The 23,810-nt window shown below is 35.9% G+C and overlaps 1 protein-coding gene across 7 annotated transcripts in view; it reads right to left on the reverse strand.

Moving 5' to 3' along the window:
• Nucleotides 1–23,810, reverse strand: part of MIOS (meiosis regulator for oocyte development) — a 108,982-nt gene that overhangs the window by 17,448 nt on the left and 67,724 nt on the right. For 5 of the 7 annotated variants that reach the window (XR_003006179.1, XR_003006175.1, XR_003006177.1 and 2 more), the window contains 6 exons: nucleotides 19,300–20,641; nucleotides 18,872–18,970; nucleotides 8,339–8,593; nucleotides 5,469–5,638; nucleotides 2,724–2,789; nucleotides 1,004–1,162 (listed from right to left, as the gene is read on the reverse strand). Coding sequence is in view for 2 of the 7 variants with exons in the window: in XM_024767110.1 (XP_024622878.1) it covers nucleotides 1,004–1,162; nucleotides 2,724–2,789; nucleotides 5,469–5,638; nucleotides 8,339–8,593; nucleotides 18,872–18,970; nucleotides 19,300–20,593 (2,043 nt within the window). In the remaining 5 variants the exon portion in view is untranslated. Of the gene's footprint in view, nucleotides 1–1,003; nucleotides 1,163–2,723; nucleotides 2,790–5,468; nucleotides 5,639–8,338; nucleotides 8,594–18,871; nucleotides 18,971–19,299; nucleotides 20,645–23,810 lie in introns of all 7 variants that reach the window. The other 2 variants (XR_003006176.1, XR_003006178.1) reach the window with 1 other exon arrangement.

Raw genomic sequence — 23,810 nt, forward strand, 5'->3', positions numbered from 1 at the left:
GGGGCACAAACCCGTGTCCCTGCATCAGCAGACAGACTCTCAACCACTGCGCCACCAGGGAAGCCCTACACACCGCATTTTAAATGTATTTTATAAACCTTGTTAAGAGGTTACCAACCATTTGCATTCCATAGCCATATATCTACAGCTTGGTTTAACAAATGTGAACTCATTTCAGTAAGAAAACAATGATACCTTATGCTATAGAAGGACACCTTTTCTTCCATGGTCAGTGGCCTGTTACCTTAGGGTAAGTTTACATTGTGGTTTGTGGGCCAATCAATATCTACTTTTGTTCATAAGAAGGTAGGGTGGCGGAAGGGGGCATTTTACTTTGCTTAGCCAGTATGCAGCATGCTATCATATTGTATAAAAGGATAAGGACAGAAAAGAGAACACTAAGAAGGATAAGATTAGCTGGAGGGCCACAGGAAATCTCAGGAAAAAGCTCTAAAATGTCACATTTCCAACAAAAGCAAAGTAGTAGGGAATCTTTGCCAGGAATCCATTTTTAACCACTGGACAGTAAAAACTGAGAGAAAATAGATGATCAATTATAGCAAATCATGCCCATTTAATAAATAAGGAAATGAGATAATAAAAGGGAATAATGAGAATTAAGACAGCTGTGTGCAACTTGCCTTCTGTATTTCAAGAAAAATGTATAGTAATTCAGATCAGGGAAAGGCAATCTCTTTGTAGAAGGTGTTGTTCTGTCAACAACTGGAGAAAACGAAGAGACGTGTCTCTGCTCCATTTGAGCTTTACATAAATTCAAGACTGACACTTCTCAAAGTGAAAGGAAAACCCAGATAACCCAATGCAGGAGGCTTAGGGACGTAAGGTAAGGCAGAAGTCCTGTAGATCAAGTGATTTAAAGCTAAACGTCTTCTAAAGATCGTCAGCAAGCAACAGGGCATATCCATTCAGTGAGGGAAGAAAATACAGAAGGCTAAGCATTTTTTTTCTCCTTAAAATATTGCTGCCACCAGGTTGCGCTAACCTGTAACATGCAGTAACTTGCTGTTTGTACATCTCCAGTTCGGTCAACATAACTCTCCATTAAGTCCACTCCATCTTTAGTAAGGCCTGTAAGCAGTATTCCTTCCAAATTTCCAGCCTCTTTCATTTCATTGGTCAACTTTTCGATGTACCTATTTAACTGGAAAATTCAAAGTGATTTTTCTAAAGCAATCCATTTGACTATTTGTATTTTCTGCTTCATAAGTTCTACATTTGAAACAATTTTACTCTTAAGGGAAAACAGTTTAAAACAAAAGCCCGTGTAAAAATCTAGATATGGTGATCTCTAAGAAGTCTGCATCTATTATAAATTACAATACAGCATTCATGATCATTTAAAGTATTTTTTTTAAAAGGCATGGTATTTACTATATTTTGATAATTGTTCTATAAAAGATCCACAGAGGGTTTACTATTTTAAATTTAAAGAGAACTGTCCTTATTATTTTGCAAAGTTATTGATGTCTATTATACAGTACAAGTAATAAAGTCACAGAATCTGAGTTGGAAGGGAACTTCAAGATTACCAACAATAACCATTTCTTGTATTATATATAGGATGGATAAACATTAAGGTCCTACTGTATAGCACAGGGAACTATATTCAATATCCTCCTGTGATAAACCATAATGGAAAACAATATGAAAAGGAATACATATAGGTAAAACTGAGTCACTTTGCTGTATAGCAGAAATTAACGCAACACTGTAAAACAACAATACTTCAATAAAACTTAAAAAAAAAGACCTTGCAAATCTCTTGGGATTTTGATCTGTAAAGCTCATGGGTCCTTTACAATCTTATCCTAAACAAACAAACACAAAAACAAACCATTTCTTATAAGGTCTTGCCTGACTTTATCCTACCCCAAACTCTAGCCAAGATGGCTTTATGTTCCCCAGCACTTTCTCATTATTGTAGTACTCAGCACAACATATTACCAGTTGCTTATGCGCATTTCTCTCTCACTATCTACATAGCATATTCATGTACTAGCTGTTTATTGTATTAAAAAATAAAGGAATCCTTTGATAGCATCACTAAGAGGTGAGTTTAACATCTACTGATTAATCTCACTCACCACTGCAGAAATAAACTAAAATATTAAGTCAGCATTTTTTTAAGTATAGTTGGTTTACAATGTTTTTAGTTTCAGGTGTACAGCAAAGTGTTTCAGTTATACACATATATATCTATCCTTTTTCAGATTATTTTCCCTTATAAATTATTACAAGATATTGAGTATAGTTCCCTGTGCTATACAGTAGGTCCTTGTTAAATCAGCATTCTTCAGTAAGTAAACTTAGGTATGATACATGTTTATAATAGCTCAATCTAATAAGAAATTATTACCTCACTTTTTAGAAGAATTTACTTATAAACCTCACAGATATATATTTATACATAAAGATTAGTTTCTTAATCCAGTGACAATAAATATATATGTATTTTTTTTTTGCAGTACACAGGCCTCTCACTATTGTGGCCTCTCCCGTTGCGGAGCACAGGCTCTGGACACACAGGCTCAGCGGCCATGGCTCAACGGGCCCAGCCGCTCCGCGGCATGTGGGATCTTCCCGGACCGGGGCACGAACCCGTGTCCCCTGCATCGGCAGGCGGACTCCCAACCACTGCGCCGCCAGGAAAGCCTGACAGTAAATATTAATCATTTTAAATATGGAATTAAATCAGTTCTTACCTGACTATCACTAAGAAATTTACAAGCAAATGCCACTCTGTCACGTACCGCAACTTTGTTTTCATACTGAAAAGAAGAGAAAAAGCAAGGAGTTACTTTCGGGTGCTATGAGTTATAAATTTTTGCAGACTAGGTATTTTATACCTAATATATATTTTGATTTTCAAATGTATTAATAGGTTACTGTGTATATACTGGCAGAGCCACTGATCACCTAAGATGTTTTTCTTAATGTAACTCTCAGGAAACTCAGTGCTAAGGTTATTGTCCATAGAAAGTAAAGATTTACCTCTTAAACTGACCAGGTTTAGCTTAAAACAATTCCAGTTCTGTCTTATATAACTTTAACATAAAACAGAAGCAATGGTGAACAGTTTATCAAATTTAAGATGCCATGTAGTCCTTTCATCATATAAATTAATTTTAGTGAAACTGAGGAAATCTTTCCTTGGCTTCTAAGTTAATCAACAAGTCTAGGAAATCTATGAATGACCAGTAAATATACCAGCTCAGGATTTAGAAAGAATATCAATACATGTTTCTAAACACAAAATTTTAAAACATACTTTATAAGTAAATAGACACACTTTTGTGGCTATTGTAAAATACTCTTATATAGGTGGTTTGTGGCAAAATAAGAGGCATTATGATAAATTCTTAAATTTTTGTATACTTGCCAATAATGTAAAATACTATTTTGAAAAGTGTTTACTATAAATATAGAAAGATACAATTAATTTTGTGATAAGTAAAAAATAGTTTAAGGGTGGATAAAGGATCCTATTTCCACTGAAGTCTTCCATGAAATATAGTTTTCCTCCTTTAAATGTAAGTTCACTTCAGTTGATACCTTAGTGTGTTTTCTCAATTATAAAATATGGTTCTGCCCTAAAAAGGGGATATATTTCATACAAATTAGATTTAACTCTTAGACTATGTTGCATGTATTACAATTTTGATCTGGAAAGAGTTATAAATATTCTCTGTCCCATTTTACAGCTGAAAAAACTAAAACCCCAAAAAGTTAACTGACCAGCTAAGGTAACTGTGGCAGAGCAAGGACTCAGACCTTTACCTTCTGATTTCCCAATTCAAAACTTTTCACTAGATTACTATAACTTAACGATTTTTTAAAAAGAACAATGATAATTATCATTACTTACATATAAAGTATAATCAGGGACACTCCTGAAACAGCTTGGAAATATCAATATAAACTTCCTGCTCAAGATATGATATCCCTTACTTATTTAGGTTGTAAGAAAAGAAGGTAGTTTTAATAGGTCACTTAATTGAAAATACAGAAGTTTAACATTTAGACAATATACTTCTCTATCAATTTAAAATCTGAACAATCCATTTCTTTTTCTAGTCTTCATTGTCCTCTACCACTTCCTAAAAGTATCATTTTTTTTCTTCAAGATGCAACATTTAAAGTCTTCTGTTTAACAACAAAGAGTAATAATTGTAAAAACAAAACAAAAAAACCCCAACACGCTCTTGGATATTAATTTGAAGTGGTTAGAAAGGTTCAATAGTAATTCGTTAAAAGTAATGAACAAAACACATAAAGAATTGTCAAAATGGACACTAACAACATTTATTAACATATTCATTTATCTCAATAGAATACATGTTTTTATAAATTCTTTGGAACTGACATTTAAATCAATTATCAATGTGTATTTTATAATATTGGGTTGGCCAAAAAGTTCCCTCAGTTTTTAAGTAAAAGTTGACACATTTTTCATTTTCACCAAGAACTTTATTGAACAATATATTCACCATTTTGTTCTACTACCTTCTGCCATTTTTCAGGCAACTTCATAATTCCATCTTCCCAAAATTTTTTATCTTTTTGAACTAAGAACTGTTCCAGGTGCCTATTACAGTCACAATACAATCTAACAAAATTGTTTTCAATGAAGTTAAAAGTGCTACTAGAGCCATCTTACAGAAAAAAATGAACAAACTTTTTAGCCAACCCAATAAATGCTACAATTGCAAAAAAAATAGAAATACATTTTGCCTTAGAAGGTTCTTCTCAGTGCTAGAAAGAAGCCCAACAAATGCCAAGAAAGTTGTGGGACTAAGGTGAAGCTTAAAACCCAATAACTAAAACTGATAAGCAACCCTCACTTCTTTCTTTCTGCACTTTGTGATAAAGAACCTATTTGGTGATGTGTTCATAAGTGATTAAAGCAGGAGAGAGAGAGAAAAAAAAAAAAAACAGCAATGAAAAGACCAAATAGTGAAAAAATAAAATAGTCCACGGTAAGTAGTGTGATCATATAATTTATCCTCCAATCTGGTACGTGTCTGTGAATGACAAATACTAACTCAGACAAGATACATGGTTATCCTGACCATAACTGATCATGTATTGATTTACTTAAGAAAAAAGCCAAAAACAAAAGCACCATACACACATTTAAAAGATTATATTTCAATATAATATGCATGTTTCTATAGTTGTAGAGTTCTAGAGCTCAGTTCCTAAGCTAAAGGATAAAATCTTATTCCTCCAATGTCCGTAAATTGTATCATTAAAACCATTAAAAAAAAAAATCAAGTTCAGTTTGCTATCGGCTAACTCCAAATGTTTAAGATACCTTATTTTAAACAATATAAAATGCATTGAAATATGACATTATTTTATGCAACTGACATTTGAAAATTTTAACAAAATTAGATTAAAAACTCCTATCTTAAAAAGAGAGTCTCATGAAACAGAAATTAGCTTACCAATACTCCATCATAAGATCCTGTTTCACTTGTCAGAAATGCAAACATGACACACAGATACGGGTTGTTTAACTGTAATCGTAAAGTGCTGCACATTTCTCTCCAAAGTGAGTTCTTCTCATCTGTATAACCCGATAAAGCCATTGCTACCACATTAAGATTCAGATCACCTGCGTATTAAAAAGAGACAGCTAATCAAAGTAATCAAAAGCTTAATGTCTCCTAGTTCTTCAACCATAACAAATAAAGATCAGAGGGTGAATTTGCCCCCCAGAAAAATAAGCCCATTAGAATAAGGGTTTTGACATAGACTAGAATATCTGGCAAGAACCACAAACAAAAATTTCCATTTCTATAAAACTTCTACCCATATTGCAAATCCTGTGCAGGACAAGCACATCTTTTAATTCTCAAGTTTTCATCCCAGACAGATTCCTACACAGTATGTTAGCTTAGGACCTAAATGAAGAGTAGTGAAGCAATACTATCAGAATCATTGCCAACTTCATCAACAAGTTAATTTATGTGGAGATGTTTCGAAGTGTTGATAGTAAATATTATTGTATCTCAGGACTACAATTTTCAAAATCATTTGTTTTCCTATTTCTACATATATAATGCTCATGCTTATGTATATGTTTTATCAGCAAAGTACTGAAAGGCCAATATTTCAGCATTCTTATTATAGTATTATACTTTTAATTTTTCTAGGACCAAATTAACTATTATTATAGTATTATACTTTTAATTTTTCTAGGACAAAATTAACTATCAGAATGATCACAGAACTGTATTTAGACATATTTGCAACAAAGCATTTGTTACCAATAGTCTTTTAAACATTTGTTCTTAGCAGTTTATACAGCTGCTGATGAGCTGCTAGCCTGGCAGTCAGCCCTACGGCTGCCTAACCATCTAACATTAAGTTTACCTTCAAAAGAGAAAATTAAATTCATCTTTAGCTTTTACTCTTAAGTGTTTTCTACATTTATTATAGCAACTTTATTAGGTTTCTTGATCCTAATCATTTACTCTTTTTTTCCAAATAAAACAGCATTTCCCACTTTATGTTCTTAATAGCCTGTTCCTCATTTCTATGAACATTTTCCCCAAGTTATTTTGTGCCTGCTTCCTGTGCTTACTCTGTTAAAGTCTTTTTTCTTTCTTCCCTTCTTTCTCCCCCCCCCATCTCCCTCTCCCTCTCTCTTTCTTTCCTTCCTTCCTTTCCTTCTCTCTCTCTCTCCCTCTCTCTCCCTCCTTCCCTTCTTTCATTTTTTTAACATCTTTATTGGAGTATAATTGCTTTACAATGGTGTGTTAGTTTCTGCTTTATAACAAAGTGAATCAGCTATACATATACATATATCCCCATTTCTCCTCCGTCTTGCATCTCTCTGCCACCCTCCCTATCCCACCCTCTAGGTGGTCTGAAAGCACCGAGCTGATCTCCCTGTGCTATGTGGCTGCTTCCCACTAGCTATCTATTTTACATTTGGTAGTATATATATGTCCATGCCACTCTCTCACTTCGTCCCCAGCTTACCCTTCCCCCTCCCCATGTCCTTAACTCCATTCTCTATGCCTGCGTCTTTATTCCTATCCTGCCCCTAGGTTCTTCAGAACCTTTTTTTTTGTTTTAGATTCCAAATATATGTGTTAGCATACGGTATTTGTTTTACTCTTTCTGACTTTAACATTAAGAAACAACAACAACAAAGGAATATCTTCTTTGAATCCTGCTTAGAACAATTTATCTCCAAATGGAAAGGAATATTTGATTCACAGAAATCTTTTCTCCAGTCCTCAACCAGGTTATTCAAATCACTGAAAAGATACTTTCCCCCTATTGTTAGTATGGGTGTTTAAATCTAACACCAAATTTTCCAGGTACACAAGACAAGGATTATCATGCTCTAAGGTCATAGTAAAATTAGAATTAGAAATGGCTTTAAATATCAATTCTTTTTCCATCACAACATATCTTCTACTGCACTCTCAAATGGGGAAGACTTATGCTAGAGCAAAACTGAAGGAAAAGAGGGCAATCTGGGCAAAACATTAGCTTTTTCAACTTTTAGACTGCAAGTAAATATATTACAGTTAATTTCAGGTGTTTTTCCTATGGTACCACAGAACTGTAATAGCTTCAAAATGGACCAGCAAATAAAAATTAAGTATTCTGAATACTCATAAATAATTTGGCCAGGTGTATTAAAAACTGATAGGTATATATACATCTTGAAGTGAAATATTCCCAGTAAGAAAAAAACTGAATTCCTGGATTAAGATTTATTTCTCTGAGTTTTCTCTTGCAAAATGTCAGGGTGAAAACTTTATCACATATCTTTGTTTCTTCTTTTTCAAAAAAATATTAAATGGAAACTATGTTCAAATCAGCAGACTCAAGTAGAAACACTTTTGCATATCAAAGTATGATTTTAATAAGAATCTATGTTAGTCTAACTAAAAGTGTCATTCAGTTTCCTAAAAGTCAACCAAAAACCATACAAAAAATAAAGCATAAACTAAAATACACTCAAATGCTTGCCATAAAAATGCCTGCCAACTAAAGTAGTCCTAATCTCCAAGAAAATACATTTTTTAAATGTATGTGAAATATCTTCAAGGAAAAAACACTGAAATGAACACACTTGAGTATTCCTTATAATATTAAGAAGACAATTAAGACATTTCCTTTTTCAATAAACAAAAGGGATGGACTAAACATTTACTTTAATAGACACAGTTCTGTGCTAATTTCTCTTTCAAAAAAGTTTACCAAAAATATTGATTAGAGTTTTAACAATTATCAGCATCTTTTCTTTCAAGGATTCTATGAATGGCAAATATCTTATTATATAAACTAATACCTTTTTCTGAAGATGCCCCTTCATTCAGGATCTGGATTGCTCGTCGAATATCCAAGTTGAACAATGCCACAGCGGCAGCTCTCTCCCATTCCCCTTCTTGTACAAGGGAGTTCAAAAATGGCCCCACGTCGACATCCGTTCCTTTCTTTATCCACCCACAAAGCTGTAGAGCTAAGATTCTCTCTTCATTTAAATTCTGAATATCAGTTTGCTTATCCAACCCACTCCAATTATGTCTGCTGCTTTCTACCATTCCTAAAAAGAAAAACACTTTTATATTATTGTTTATTAGTTTTTGAAATGTGTTTGGAAAATAAGTCAGTTTTACATAGGACTATTTCAACATTAGATTTTAAATATTCAACTTCTCAACCACAATTTCATGATAGCATAAGTATAAGACATGCCACAAACAAAACACATTTTACATGTTGCTAAGTACAAACTTCCCCGAGTTACCAGAAAGAGCTGTGGGACTAACAGTCAATGCTTGATGGGCTATGCTGAGTCACTGCTTCAGAGCAGCCTCCCTGACCACCTAATCTAAAATAGGGTGTCACCTGTATTATCTAACTAACCATTGGTTCCTCTATGTCCTTTAGCACTAACATAAGCTCCCATATTTTAGTTAATTTATTTTCAGTCTTATCTCTTCTCCTACTAGAACATAAGCTCCTACTAGAACATACGCTCCAAAAGGGCTGGCATCTTTTCTTTTTATATTTGAAAGGTACCCCCAGTGTCTGAGATTCGATACTCACACTCTCTCCCTCCCCCTTCTGCCACTCTGTATGAATATATACATCTATATGAAAAAAAATGAGATCAAAAACATCAAAGTACTTTGAAATGTTAAGTACTAAGCTAAAATACAACAGGAATTATTTGAAGGTTCTCCCCACTTACTAAACCAGGAGACTTTATGGCCTCATTTTCTTTTCACAAGGAATTTAAATAATTCTTGTAACATTACTTAGATTGCAATCAAGGCAGCTGATCCTAACGGGGGGATAATTTCACGTAAAATGATACTTGGTGCCAAATTAAGGTAAAAGAAAGATGAAACTTAAGGACTCTATTAATTGCAACTCAAATTCTTAAAAGTTCTAGAAAGTTTTACCATCAAAATTGTCATTATCTGTTCTTATTTTAACAAAAAGGATTTTCAGAATAAACTGAATTAGGAATTAGGAAGCAAGAATGTCCAACATTACAAATGTCTTTTACACTTGTAATTTACAGCATCCTACATTTATATAGTTACATATAATACAGTAATTATACATTTGTAGGGACTTCCCTGGTGGCGCAGTGGTTTAGAATCTGCCTGCCAGTGCAGGGGACACGGGCTCACTCCATGGTCCGGAAAGATCCCACGTGCCACAGAGCAACTAAGCCCGTGCACCACAACTACTGAGCCTGCGCTCTAGAGCCCACGAGCCACAGTCACTGAAGCCCACATACCTAGAGCCCGTGCTCCGCAACAAGAGAAGCCATCACAATGAGAAACTCGAACACTGCAACAAAGAGTAGGCCCCACTCCCTGCAACTAGAGAAAGCCCACACACAGCAACGAAGACCCAAGGCAGACAAAAAAGAAAAAAGAAAAAATAAAGAGAATACCTGCACATCAAAAAGAGGAACCGTGCTGCTCTATATGCAGCCATGAGGGAAGTCAGTGAAGACAAAATCACTTATAGCTTATGAAAGTGAGATTTTAAGAACTCTGAGAAAACTTAGAATTAAATGATAAAGTTAATAAAACACGTTAAAAATTAAAGAAGACTTTTTATTCTGAATAACAAATTTAAACTGTTTAAATAGTATGTAGTCATTAAATTTCATGTAGAACAAGCTGCAGATGTAGTATAAGGTATTTACTTTCTTATCTCCCGTATAAATTTTGGATTCAGTACTGATGATGTTATATAATTAACAGTAAAAATTTAAGCAGGTGAACAAAAAGCAATTTCTTTGTTAAACAATTCCTCACAGCTTAATAATTTCTAGTTTCTTAGAGTTTTTATTTTCTAGAATTGCGTCATGGAATAGAGATCAGTGTGTATGAATCCAAAGAGTTCAGTGCTAGGAGGTGGAAAAGTATCCTGCAAGTGCATGGATATTGCGTCACATTATTGTGGCTGCTCAGAGACCTTCCCACTGCTTAATAACTATGCTACAAGAAATTCAGGTTATCAAATAAGCAATGTGATATTATTGTGGGTTTTTAAGTACATAGTCATATTATGATTTTTAGTATGCATGAATTTTTAAATATGATTAATTTAAATCTATTTATACACATTATGTAATACTAAAGTGACAAGATTGTATCCCCAAAATTTGAGACTACTCTATATATAAATAATAAAATCAATGTTTTATGATGGTTGTGAGGGAAACAAGTGAAACAAGTTCACTTAAACGTTAAAAAACATTTAAAATATTTTTTTGTTTCAAATACTACATCAAGCAAACACTATGCTACTTGTAGTTATAAGTTTGTTGCATTTTTACATCTATATAATAACAGAGCAGTAATTTTATCCAGTGTTTATAAGAACATTTTTGTTCTTAAAAACCTAAATCCCAGCAATTCTGCCCGTTAAAGTAATTCTTCTTAACAGACATGCTTTCTAGATCAGTTTACCATTTAAGTATGAAAAATATTTTCATCATGTTGGATGGAAAGCTGACCAACATTATATAATTTTCTGCCATCTTAAAAAGAAGGAATTATACCCACTGACAACCCTGTGACCCTGCTCCACAAGACGTACAAGGCATTCCCTCAGAGCATGCATTCTCTTCTTCCTGATTGATTTCAACACTTGGCCCTTCCAAAAAACTAGCCTTATCTCCACCAGCCTACACCTCCAAGATTCTACCCACTCCCATCACAGACACACTTCAAATTACTTCTTCTCCAAAAGAGCCACTTTCTAACCACAACCTCATAGACTTCCAGCTCACAATCTCAACCTCACAATCTCTTGACCACTCATATCTTTACTTATTAGTCTTCTGTCATTTTCCTCCCTAACCAAGTTAGATCCCAAGGACCAACAAATGAACCATTCTTTTTCCAGTATTCTTAACTCTCTTGGCCCATTGTCTTTTATTCTTTCTTCTGCTAAAGCAACATTGCCCCACAGTCCTCCCGTTTCTCAAGACAACTCTCTCCTCTGTATCTCCTCTCCACAGCCTCCCTGCTCTTCTCAACAAGCAAACATACTATGTTGAGAAAGTAGGAGCCATCAAGTGGAAAACCTGTCAGTGTCTGATCACTCAACATTAAACAACCTGCATACCTTTCCCCTCTCCCTACTGTGGAGTAGGTGTACATCCTCCTGTGTGTAAAGCCAATCTTTCACCTGTGCTTTGGATCCCTTCCTAGGAATTCTGCTTTTCAGCCTCTTTACTCTGCATCTGCCAACCTCTTTCTAAGGGTTTCCTCTCATCATCATTTAAACACACTTTAATCAATTCCATGTTAAAAACAAAAACAACACAAAAGCCTTCCCATGACTCCAGATTCACCTGCTGCTATCACTGTATATCTTTTTATCCTCCTTCATACAGTCAAATTTCTTGAAAGAATTAATTAAAATGGATGACCTCTTTCTTCACCCTACATTTCCTGCCCATTGGACATCTCTATCTAGCTATATCAAATTTATCCCAAAATAAACTCTTTTCTTATTTTCAAATGCATTCTACCTATGTTATTCCTATCTAATTAACTGCTATTAGTATTATCCCAGTTGTCTTAGCATGCTTTCATTTTTCCTTCCCCTCCATCCCCTGAATCCGATTAATTAAATTCTGTCCCACTCTCTATCCACATTTCTCTAGCTCTTCTGCCATTTACCTTCGTAAGAACACCATCATATCTTGCCTGATAACTGTGGCTTCTGAGGTCCCTGCTATCAATCTTGATCCCCTCCAATCCATTCCACACACAGAGTGACAGCTCTAAAACACAAATTTCCCTAAACCCTCACCATGATTTCTAAGTCCTGGTTACCCCACTGCCTCAATTCTCTCTTCGCGTCCTCTCTCACACTATGTTCCTGCAATACTGAATGTGCTATGCTCCCTCTCCTCTGGGATCACTGCATATGCTGCTCCCTGTCTGAACCCTGTCTTTGCCTTTACCTCTTGCAGGAAACCAACACTAATTCCTAAAACCAGATTATGAATTCTTCTGTACTTAATTGTCTGTTCTTCCTCATATTATAACTATTTACTTGTCCATATTCTGAAGTATACTTGACCCTTGAACAACATGGGTTTGAACTGCATGGGTCCACTTATACACAGTTTTCAATAAAGACATTACCTGTGTTTTCATTTTATAGATCTCTAAATGTGGGGAAAAGTTAGTGTTCGATTAAAGATCACAACATGTGGAAACAAAAGAACGAGGGTTTGAGTCCCGATTCTACCAAACTGTTTCAGCTTCCTGTCCTTGAATGAGTCATTTATCAATTTCTTTGTTTTTCAGGCAGAAATACAAGTACACAGATTTTTGAGTGGGGTAAAAGGGATCAGTAACCCTAACTAACCCCTCTCCTTGTTCAAGGGTCAACTGTAGAATGTAAACTCCCCAAGAGCAGGAATGATATCTATCTTGCATAGTCTCCATGAGTGAAGAGACTTAGCTCTCTTGTTTACAGTTATGTCTCCAGTTCCTAGAATTCTTGGCATATAGTGAGCATGTAATGAATACCTGGCGAATGAATGAATAAATTTACCTCATATTACAGTTGTAAGAATTAAAGTAACATGGAGAAAGCAACTAGTATGATGTCTAATTCATAGTAAGCACTCACTATATACTATCTGTCACCAAAGTTAAAATTTAGCTCTAATAAACTTGTGCATTAGGTAATGGTGGGCAAGATGGCTCAATGTGTTGACTTACTATGTGTTGAATTATTAGAGATACAATTAGAAAAGAAGTATGGCCAGAGAAAAGACTGGAACTTAGGACTGCCAACTTTGACAGTCATTTCTCTACTTTTTACTTTTTGGGTTACAGAAACAAAATATCTAAACCAAACCAAACAAAAAGCCAAAAGTCTATCAATGAGATAATCTTTCCAACAGTAGTCTTTTTTAGTTTGGGTAAAGACTACTCTTGACTCAAGACAAGATACTCAGTTTGTCTCTACTGCACCAGAAACATATAAAGATATTCCATTTTCCCCCCTTGCTTTTCCTCAGAGGTAGTGTATTGGCTTTTCCCTGAAATATATCAAAGTACAGCTAGACCAGTCCCTCCCATCAGGAAGCTTGCACAAGCCTCTTAGATAGCCTCATCCACAGAGGGCAGACAGAAGAAGCAAGAAGAACTATAATCCTTCAGCCTGTGGAATGAAAACCATATTCATAGAAAGACAGACAAAATAAAAAGGCAGAGGACTATGTACCAGATAAAGGAACAAGACAAAACCCCAGAAAAACAACTAAATAAAGTGGAGATAGGCAACCTTCCAGAAAAGTAATTCAGAATAATGATAGTGAAGATGACCTAGGTCCTCGGAAAAAGAATGGAGACAAACATCGAGAAGATGCAAGAAATGTTTAAAAGAACAAACAAAGGTGAACAATACAATAACTGAAATGAAAAATACACTAGAAGGAATCAATAGCAGAATAACTAAAGCAAAAGAACAGACAACTGAACTGGAAGACAGAATGGTGGAAATTACTGCCATGGAACAGAATAAAGAAAGAAAACAAATGAAGACAGCCCAAGAGACCTCTGGGACAACACTGAATGCACCAACATTTGCATTATAGGGGTCCCAGAAGGAGAAAAGAGAGAGAAAGGACCCAAGAAAATATTTGAAGACACTGTAGTCGAAAACTTCCCGAACATGGGAAAGGAAATAGGCACCCAAGTCCAGGAAGCGCACAGAGTTACAGGCAGGATAAACCCAAGGAGAAACACGCCAAGACACATAGTAATCAAACAACAAAAATTAAACACAAAGAAAAATTATTAAAACAACAAGAGAAAACTAACAAATAACATACAAGGGGACTCCCATAAAGTTAACAGCTGATTTCTCAGCAGAAACTCTACGAGCCAGGGAGTGGCACAATATATTTAAAGTGATGAAAAGGAAGAACCTACAACCAAGATTACTCTACCCAGCAAGGATCTCATTCAGATTCGACAGAGAAATCAAAGCTTTACAGATAAGCAAAAGCTAAGAGAATTCAGCACCACCAAACCAGCTCTACAGCAGATGCTAAAGGAACTTCTCTAAGAGGGAAACGCAAGAGAAGAAAAGGACCTACAAAAACAAACCCAAAACAATTAAGAAAATGGTCATAGGAACACACATATAGAAAATTACCTTAAATGTGAAAGGATTAAATGCTCCAACCAGGGCTTCCCTGGTGGCGCAGTGGTTGAGAGTCCGCCTGCCAATGCAGGGGACATGGGTTTGTGCCCTGGTCTGGGAAGATCCCACATGCTGTATGCTCCAACCAAAAGACACAGGCTTGATGAATGGATACAAAAACAAATCCTGTCTTTATGCTACTGACAAGAGACCCACTTCAGACCTAGGGACACATACAGACTGAAAGTGAGGGGATGGAAAAAGATATTCCATGCAAATGGAAATCAAAAGAAAGCTGGAGTAGCAATACTCATATAAGATAAAATAGATTTTAAAATACAGAATGTTACAAGAGGCAAGTAGGGACACTACATAATGATCAAGGGATCAATCCAAGAAGATATAACAATTATAAATATATATGCACCCAACATAGGAGCACCTCAATACAAAAGGCAACTGTTAACAGCTATAAAAGAGGAAATCGACAGTAACACAATAATAGCGGGGGACTTTTAACACTTCACTTACACCAACTGACAGATCATCCAGACAGAAATTTAATAAGGAAACACAAGCTTTAAATGACACAATAGACCAGATAGATTTAATTGATATCTATAGGACATTCCATCTGAAAACAGCCAATTACACTTTCTTCTCAAGTGCACACAGAACATTCTCCAGGATAGATCACATCTTGGGTAACAAAGCAAGCCTCAGTAAATTTAAGAAAACTGAAATCATACCAAGCATCTTTTCTGACTACAACGCTATGAGATTATAAATAAATTAAAGGGAAAAAAACATAAAAAACACAAACACACTGAGGCTAAACAACAGATTACTAAATAAGCAAGAGATCACTGAAGAAACCATAGAGGAAATTAGAAAATATCTAGAGACAAATGACAACGAGAACACAATGAACCAAAACCTATGGGACACAGCAAAAGCAGTTCTAAGAGGGAAGTTTATAGCTATACAATCCTACCTCAAGAAATAAGAAAAATCTTAAATAAACAATCCAACCTTACACTTAAAAGAACTAGAGAAAGAACAAACAAAACCCAAAGTTAGTAGAAGGAAAGAAATCATAACGATCAGAGCAGAAATAAAATGCCTGAATAGCCAAAGCAACCTTGAAGAAAAAAAAAACCAGAGCTGAGGAATCAGACTTCCTGACTTCAGACTATACTACAAAGTTACAGTAATCAAGACAATATGGTACTGGCACAAAAACAGAAACATAGATCCATGGAACGGGATAGAAATTCCAGAGATAAACCCATGCATCTATGGTCAACTAATCTATGACAAAGGAAGCAAGGATATACAAGGAGAAAAGACAGTCTCTTCAATAAGTGGTGCCGGGAAAACTGGACAGCCATATGTAAAAGAATGAAATTAGAATACTCCAACAAATGGATAAAGAAGATGTGGTACATACATACAATGGACTATTACTCAGCCATAAAAAGGAAGGAAATTGGGTCATTTGTAGAGATGTGGATGGACATAGAGACTGTGATACAAGTGAAGTAAGTCAGAAAGAGAAAAACAAATATTGTATATTAACGCATATATGGGGAATCTAGAAAAATGGTACAGATGAACTGGTTTGCAAGGCAGAAACAGACACACAGATGTAGAGAACAAACGTATAGACACCAAGGGGGGAATGTGGCAGGTGGGGGGGGGATTAAAAAAAAAAAAAAGCACAGAAGAAACAAAAAACCTCAGAATATTGAGAATGCAATGTGGTCTGACCTACTATATAGCTGTAAATACTATTTATGGGGGTAATACATAACTGTCCTTTTACTTTTATTAATAAAAATGGAAGTCTCTAATTAAACTCTTTCATTTTATTATTTATAATAAAACTTACTTTTTTGGGTCAAGAGCTAATGAGAGAACACCAAAATGAAATAGATGATATAAGTAGTCTACTGAATCTTCAATGTGAAGATTGTATTTTAGAAGTAATTTATTTAGTAATGTATTTAGAAGTAATTTAGTAATTTAGAAGTAATTTAGAAGTAATTTAGAAGTCCTTAAAAAAATCAAAACAATATAACCATTTAATTGAAATGTTTAATGTACTCTTATTTAAAAACAGCATTTTATTTTGTATTTTTTGTAGAGTATTTATGAAAGTCCTATAAAAAAAAAAGTTAGATTTATTACTTCTACTGCCACTCTTTGACTAAATAATGTAAACTGCTTTTCTAGCAGCTTGAGTTGGGCCCAAATTTCACTGCTATCAAAACTAGAAACCAAATCCTAGGTTGGGAAGATAATTATAATATAACCCACAATTCAATCCCAATAAAGACAATAAGAACAACTGTTTAAAGAAGTCAGTGAAAAAACAGTAAGTTTGGCTCTTCTGTCATCTTTATTTTACTCTTAAATAGTTTATTAATTTCAATCTTACATTAATTCATGCATCATTCAATCATCAAAGACTACTTCACATACAGATGGCCAAAAAACACATGAAAAGATGCTCAACATCACTAATTATTAGAGAAATGCAAATCAAAACTACAGTGAGGTATCACCTCACACCAGTCAGAATGACCATAATCAAAACTCTACAAACCATAAATGACAGAGAGGGTGTGGAGAAAAGGGAACCCTTCCACACTATTGGTGGGAATGTAAATTGATACAGCCACTATGGAGAACAGTATGTTCTTTAAAAAACTAAAAATAGGGCTTCCCTGGTGGCGCAGTGGTTGAAGAGTCCGCCTGCTGATGCAGCGGACACGGGTTCGTGCCCTGGTCTGGGAGGGTCCCACATGTCACAGAGCGGCTGGGCCCGTGATCCATGGCCGCTGGGCCTGTGCATCTGGAACCTGTGCTCCCCAACGGGAGAGGCCACATCAGTGAGAGGCCCGCGTACCGCAAAAAAAAACCAAACTAAAAATAGAGCTACCATATGATCCACCAACCCCACTCCTGGCCATATATCCAGAGAAAACGATAATTTGAAAGGATGCATGCACCGCAATGTTCACTGCAGCACTATTTACAATACCCAGGACATGGAAGCAACCTAAATGTCAATCAACAGACGAATGGATAAAGAAGATGTGGTATATACACACACACACACACACACACACACACACACACACACACACACACACACACAATGGAATATTACTCAGCCATAAAAAGGAACAAAATAATGCCATTTGCAGCAAAATGGATGGACCCAGAGATTGTCATACAGAGTGAAGTCAGAAAGAGAAAGACAAATATCATATAATACTGCTTATACGTGGAATCCAGAAAAATGAACTTATTTGCAAAGGAGAAATAGAGTCACAGATGTAGAAAACAAGCTTATAGTTACCAATGGGGGAAGCGGGGTTGGGGAGTGGATGAACTGGGAGTTGGGATTGACATATATACACTACTATATATAAAATAGATAACTAATGAGAACCTACTGTATACCACAGTGAACTCTAATCAGTACTCTGTGGTGACCTAAATGGGAAGGAAATCTAAAGAAGAGTGGATATATGTATATGTATAACTGATTCACTTTGCTGTACAGCAGAAAGTAACACAATATTGTAAAGCACCTATATTCCAATAAAAATTAATTTTAAAAAAAAGAAAGGAAAAAAGGAAACTGAAACTACAGCAATTAAAAAATAAAGACTATTTCAGATAAGACACCTCAGGTAAGGCCATACCTCATGTCATAGTTATACAGTACTTACCATTGGGTAGCTAAGTGAGAGGGTTTAGGCAGCAAAATAAAAAGGGGTCTCCTTCGGTTGGAAAAATTTTAATTTAGTTTTTATAAAAAGCAAATACTGTGCTAAAATCTGAACCAACAACCAGGATCCTATAAATTCTCTAATGTAATACCTTTCAAAGTGGGTCTTCAAAACCAATAATAGTGAATAAATTAATGAATAAATTTAGAAAGTCAATCACTTCAAAGAACCAAGACTCCTTCCAAAAAGAATTTTAAATATAAGAACAATTATGCATTTAACACAACAATTCACTAAAAATATCTAGTCAAAAACAACACAACAAAAAAAGAATATTTATGTACACTATCCTGAGATAACTAAATTTGGGGGGAAAATAAGAGTACAAAAATTATAAACGTATTGCAGAAAATAAAACAGAATTTTCTTACCCAAAGATGATTTTACAATTGATTTAATTCCTGAATAAACCAATGATCCTTTGTTGCCTGGAGATTTCTGATCCATATCTTCTGTATACTGCTTCATAAGTATTTAAATGCATAGGAAATACTAGTAATGATGCATAATAAAACATTTCAAAGCTAAATTTATTTTGATTTGGAACCAATTCATAATAGGCATCAGTGCAAGAAGGTGGTTGGTTCCACTCTATTGTAGAGATATATTTTTCTCCCTCCTACACAATCTGCAAAGCAGTATTTCAACAGTTTTAAACAATTTTACTTTGGAATTTTAGTATTAAGTCTTGCATTTGCACATAAAACATTCAGCACGATATTTACAGACTGACCTTTTGGCAAATTTCAAGAACATTTCCACCAAATTCATCTTACAAAACTCACAATGCAAAGGATATAGTGCAGAGTATACCAGAGTGACTTGAGCTGTGGATCTTCATTTCCCGCTAAAATATGGTTTCTCCACACCTGTTCTGTATCAAGTCCGTACCTTGATAAAGCCCGAAGGCGCATCTTCGTTGCTATATCTTTTTCTAAAGAATTATCATTTTCTTCTTCCGCACATTCATACAAATGACGACCACAAGCCCACATTAAAGATGTAATTGGGCTCCAGGCAAGAGAGATCCTTTCAAAAACAGTGAAGTCAGACATTGTTCGGTTGGGAGTTACAACTATCATTCGATTTTGACTTGTTGGATGCCAAGCAAAGGAGGCAATGTAATTGTCACAAGGTTGCACACTTCTTTCAATTATTGTGGGTTCAGTTTCGTCTCCAATGGGAGTGGGTGTGTGCTGCATATCATATAATCTAATAATATTACTATCCCTTGTTAAAGTGGCAAGCAGACCAGTCCTAGTTGGACACCATGCTACTTTTGTTAAGGGCTTTGGTTGCTCAGTCAAAGTCAAAACTGGCTTCTCAAATTTCCTAAGATCCCATATTGCAACCTGACCTTCATAAAAGGAAGCAACACGATCATGGAAGTATGGGTCTACTGTCACGCCCTGAACAGCTTTTGTATTCACAAACATCTTTTGGCTTGTATTCCGAAGATCAAAAATGGCTAGGTTACGATGCATACCAGCAAGGAGAAGTTTCTGGTCTCGTGGAAGCCAACAAAGAGAGAGACAAGCATCATTCTGTCCTAATTCATAAAGTGGTTTTGTTACTAATAATGTTGTTTCAGTTTCACCTGCCGAAAGTCTTACTTTCTCCATGGGAACTATATCAGGCGTGTATTTGCTGCAGATGTCCCAAATCAGCACTGAAAAGTCAGCTCTATGTTTATCTAGGCCAGCAGCAAGCCAGTTACTATCCAATGGATTCCATGCAAGAGTATTGCATTGTCGTGCATGTTTTGGAACAAACTCTTTTCCTATCAAATCTTTGAACTTTGAGTTATGATCTTGACCAAGACTTGTAAGTACAACTCGACCATTCGCTTGTCCAACTGCTAGGAGACATTCAGGATCATAATTGAGATACCAGGCAACACATTTCATATAGGGTGTTTCTGAATTTATTGAGAGTAATGTAGCTGCAGAGTCTTCAGATAAACGTAGAGATCCAGCTTTGAATTCTGAATTCACAGTAGATTCCACGTGATAAAGGCTAAGTTCTGAGTCACATACAACAAATCTATCAACCTGGTGTGGTGCCCACAATATATCAGGTTTGGTACCACTCATGCTTACTGATGATCTCAAAGAGTGCAGTTAGGTCCATTCACTGAAAATCTGCTTAAAAATAAAAAGTTTTAAAATGTTAACAAAATACAATTCTAAGCTGAATCAACAACTATTCAGAAAGTCAGGAAATTTTCTACACAGGTACTCTGTTTTTCAATATATTTATATTTCTTCTAACTGCTATGAATTCAAGACAATATTTATTAATAAAAGGGGAAAAGAACTTCCTCCAGTAAGATGAGCTGGTAGGAATCTGAGAACTCCATTCTGGCTTTATTTTCCATGATCAATTATCTTAATTGCACTATTACTAGTACCTTCAATTTAACCTCAGGGTTGAAATAACTTCAGTGTGGTGAGCAAATTAATAAGTATCATCCATCTGAAGGGGATAAAACTTTAAAGGGTTATGAATCACATATCTAAGCAACAAGTTTAAAGCAGCACTATCCAACAGAACCTCCTGCAATGATAGAAGTGTTCTGTATCTGGACTGTCCAACATGGTAGCTACTAGCCACATGTGGCTACTGAGCACAAGAAATGTAGCAGTGCAAATTTTAAATTTTATTTAATTTTAATTAATTTTAATATAAATGGTCACATGAGGCCACCATAATGACCAATGCAGATTTAAAGTACAAAGCCACTAGTTTCTTCCTCAAATTTCAACGATAAGAAGTAGGAATGTATTGAGCGGAGTCGAGTTCAACTCCTAGCTCTGACAATATGCTAGCTGTATACCTCAAAAAGGCCTTTGTGTTTGGGGGTCCTTTTATTTTCTCATCTGTACAACGTAAGAACTGGTTTAGACTAATGTTTCCCAAATTTCAGTTATTCATGTACCACCGCTGCCATTATTTAATATTTTTATTTAAACTGACTCATTTTTAAAATCTGAAAATCAATTTTAACTTCATCATAAGGTCCATGAGTCATGGGTACAATATGCTAAATATATTTTTTCTAACATACTTAAATAAACATATAACTATTAAAAATGATTGATTGTGTTACCTAAAATCATCCTGTTTATGACCAGTAGGACACACTGCACTTTGGGAAACGGAATTAAGTGAGCATTAGAGGCTCTTTCAGTTTTCAATTCTATAAACTTCGAATAGGTATTTGAAACAGGAATTTTGAAAAGATAAATATGCTAGTAGTAGTTTAAGCACATAAGCAGTAAAAATAGTTATGCTAAAAATGGTAGTTTAATAATAAAAGCTACTTACAAAAATGTAAATTTCTGTTTTTAAGCAAGTCTGGCTAGAGGTAACAGTCTGGATTAAAAATGAACAAAGAGGGCTTCCTTGGTGGCACAGTAGTTAAGAATCTGCCTGCCAATGCAGGGGACACGGGTTCGATCCCTGGTCCAGGAAGATCCCACATGCCGCGGAGCAACTAAGCCCGTGCGCCACCACTACTGAGCCTGAGCTCTAGAGCCCGCAAGCCACAACTACTGAGCCCACGTGCCACAACTACTGAAGCATGCGTGCCTAGAGCCCGTGCTCCACAACAAGAGAAGCCACCGCAATGAGAAGCCCGTGCACCACAATGGAGAGTAGCCCCTGCTCGCTGCAACTAGAGAAAGCCCACGCCCAGCAACGGAGACCCAACACAGCCAAAAATAAATAAATAAAATAAATTTATTTTAAAAAAAAAAGAACAAAGATACTCATAATCCTCATGGCAACTGCTATCTGTACATCCATGCTGTCAGTTCTTAAAGAGTCAAGTTATGGTTCATTCATCTCTCTATACCCTGTACCAGATGCAGAGCCTGGCACAGACTCCTAATAAAGATATTCTAAATAAATTCAGCTCAGACATATGTTTTGATCTTGTAAACGTTTCAGTCAGGAATTATTAGTATAGAATTTCAATAGACTCATAAAATTTAGATGACTGGGAAAAGCCTTTAAGAATTCTCATACCGCCTTATTTCCTTCCTTAATATTTCTGAAGCCCAAGATCAATCACTTCAATTATATTCTTACTAGCACCCTCAATTTCTTCATTTCCTTGCCACTTCTGCCTTCCCCAACTAGCTCAACTGTCTTCTTTCTTCCACTCAGGCTGCAGAGTCTCACAGTTCTGCAGACTGACTCCATAAAAAATTAAGGTAGACAACATGTCTGGCCTGTGGTGCTGGTTCAGCAGTTCTTTTATTCATCTTCCCACTCTGGCCTTTATGAAATCAATGTGATCTTTTTAAAATACAGACTTATCCAGGTTATCGAATTCCTACTTAAAACCCTCTCATCATTTCCAACTGCTGTTAGCATAGAGTTCTCATTCTTCGACAAAACCTACAAAACCCTAAATGATCCAGCCTCAATGTACCCTTTTCTCCTCCCTGCTAACTGTGTTCTAGCTATACTGTCCTTTTCATTGCCTAGAATGTAATCCTCCACCCATCACCACACCTTTGCAAATGCCATTCCTTCAGGTTGGAGCATTCTTCCCTCCCTTCTCAGCCATGTTAAAACCTGCTCAACCCTGACTTCAACCACACTCTATCCCCTCCCCAATCTAAATCAGGTTACTTAGATATATACTATCAATGGAGAATATTCCTTCCCTTTAAATCACCCTCTCGGGCTTCCCTGGTGGCGCAGTGGATAAGAATCTGCCTACCAATGTAGGGGATAGGGGTTTGATCCCTGGTCCGGGAAGATCCCACATACTGCGGAGCAGCTAAGCCTGTACGCCACAACTACTGAGCCTATGCTATAGAGCCCGCAAGCCACAACTACTGAAGCCCGCGTGCCTAGAGCCCGTGCTCCACAACGAAGAGTAGCCCCTGCTCACCACAACTAGAGGATGCCCGTGTGCGGCAACGAAGACCCAACACAGCCAAAAATAAAATAAATAAAATTTAAAAAATAAACAACAAAAAAATAAATCACCCTCTCCATCTCTCCTACTAGATTATAAACTCCCTAAGAGCAGATGAAGTATCCTTTTTGCTCTCCATTTGAACCTCTTGTACCCAGCACAGTGCTGGGCACTTAGTAGATACTTAGTAATTACTTGTTAAATGAATGCATTTGTTAAATGCTCCCTCTGACACCTCTCACACTGCTTTCTCCAAATTTCACTAATCTCCCCATGCTTACGCCCACTACCCTTTCCAGTAGGGGTTGGCTCAAGCTGAGAGCAAAGTGCCCACTGTCATAACTGGTTCCAATAATGGGTAAGGGCCCACAGTGAGC

This window comes from Neophocaena asiaeorientalis, unplaced genomic scaffold (genome assembly GCF_003031525.2).
Source record: "Neophocaena asiaeorientalis asiaeorientalis breed wild unplaced genomic scaffold, Neophocaena_asiaeorientalis_V1.1 scaffold70, whole genome shotgun sequence".
Classification (NCBI taxonomy): Eukaryota; Metazoa; Chordata; class Mammalia; order Artiodactyla; family Phocoenidae; genus Neophocaena; species Neophocaena asiaeorientalis.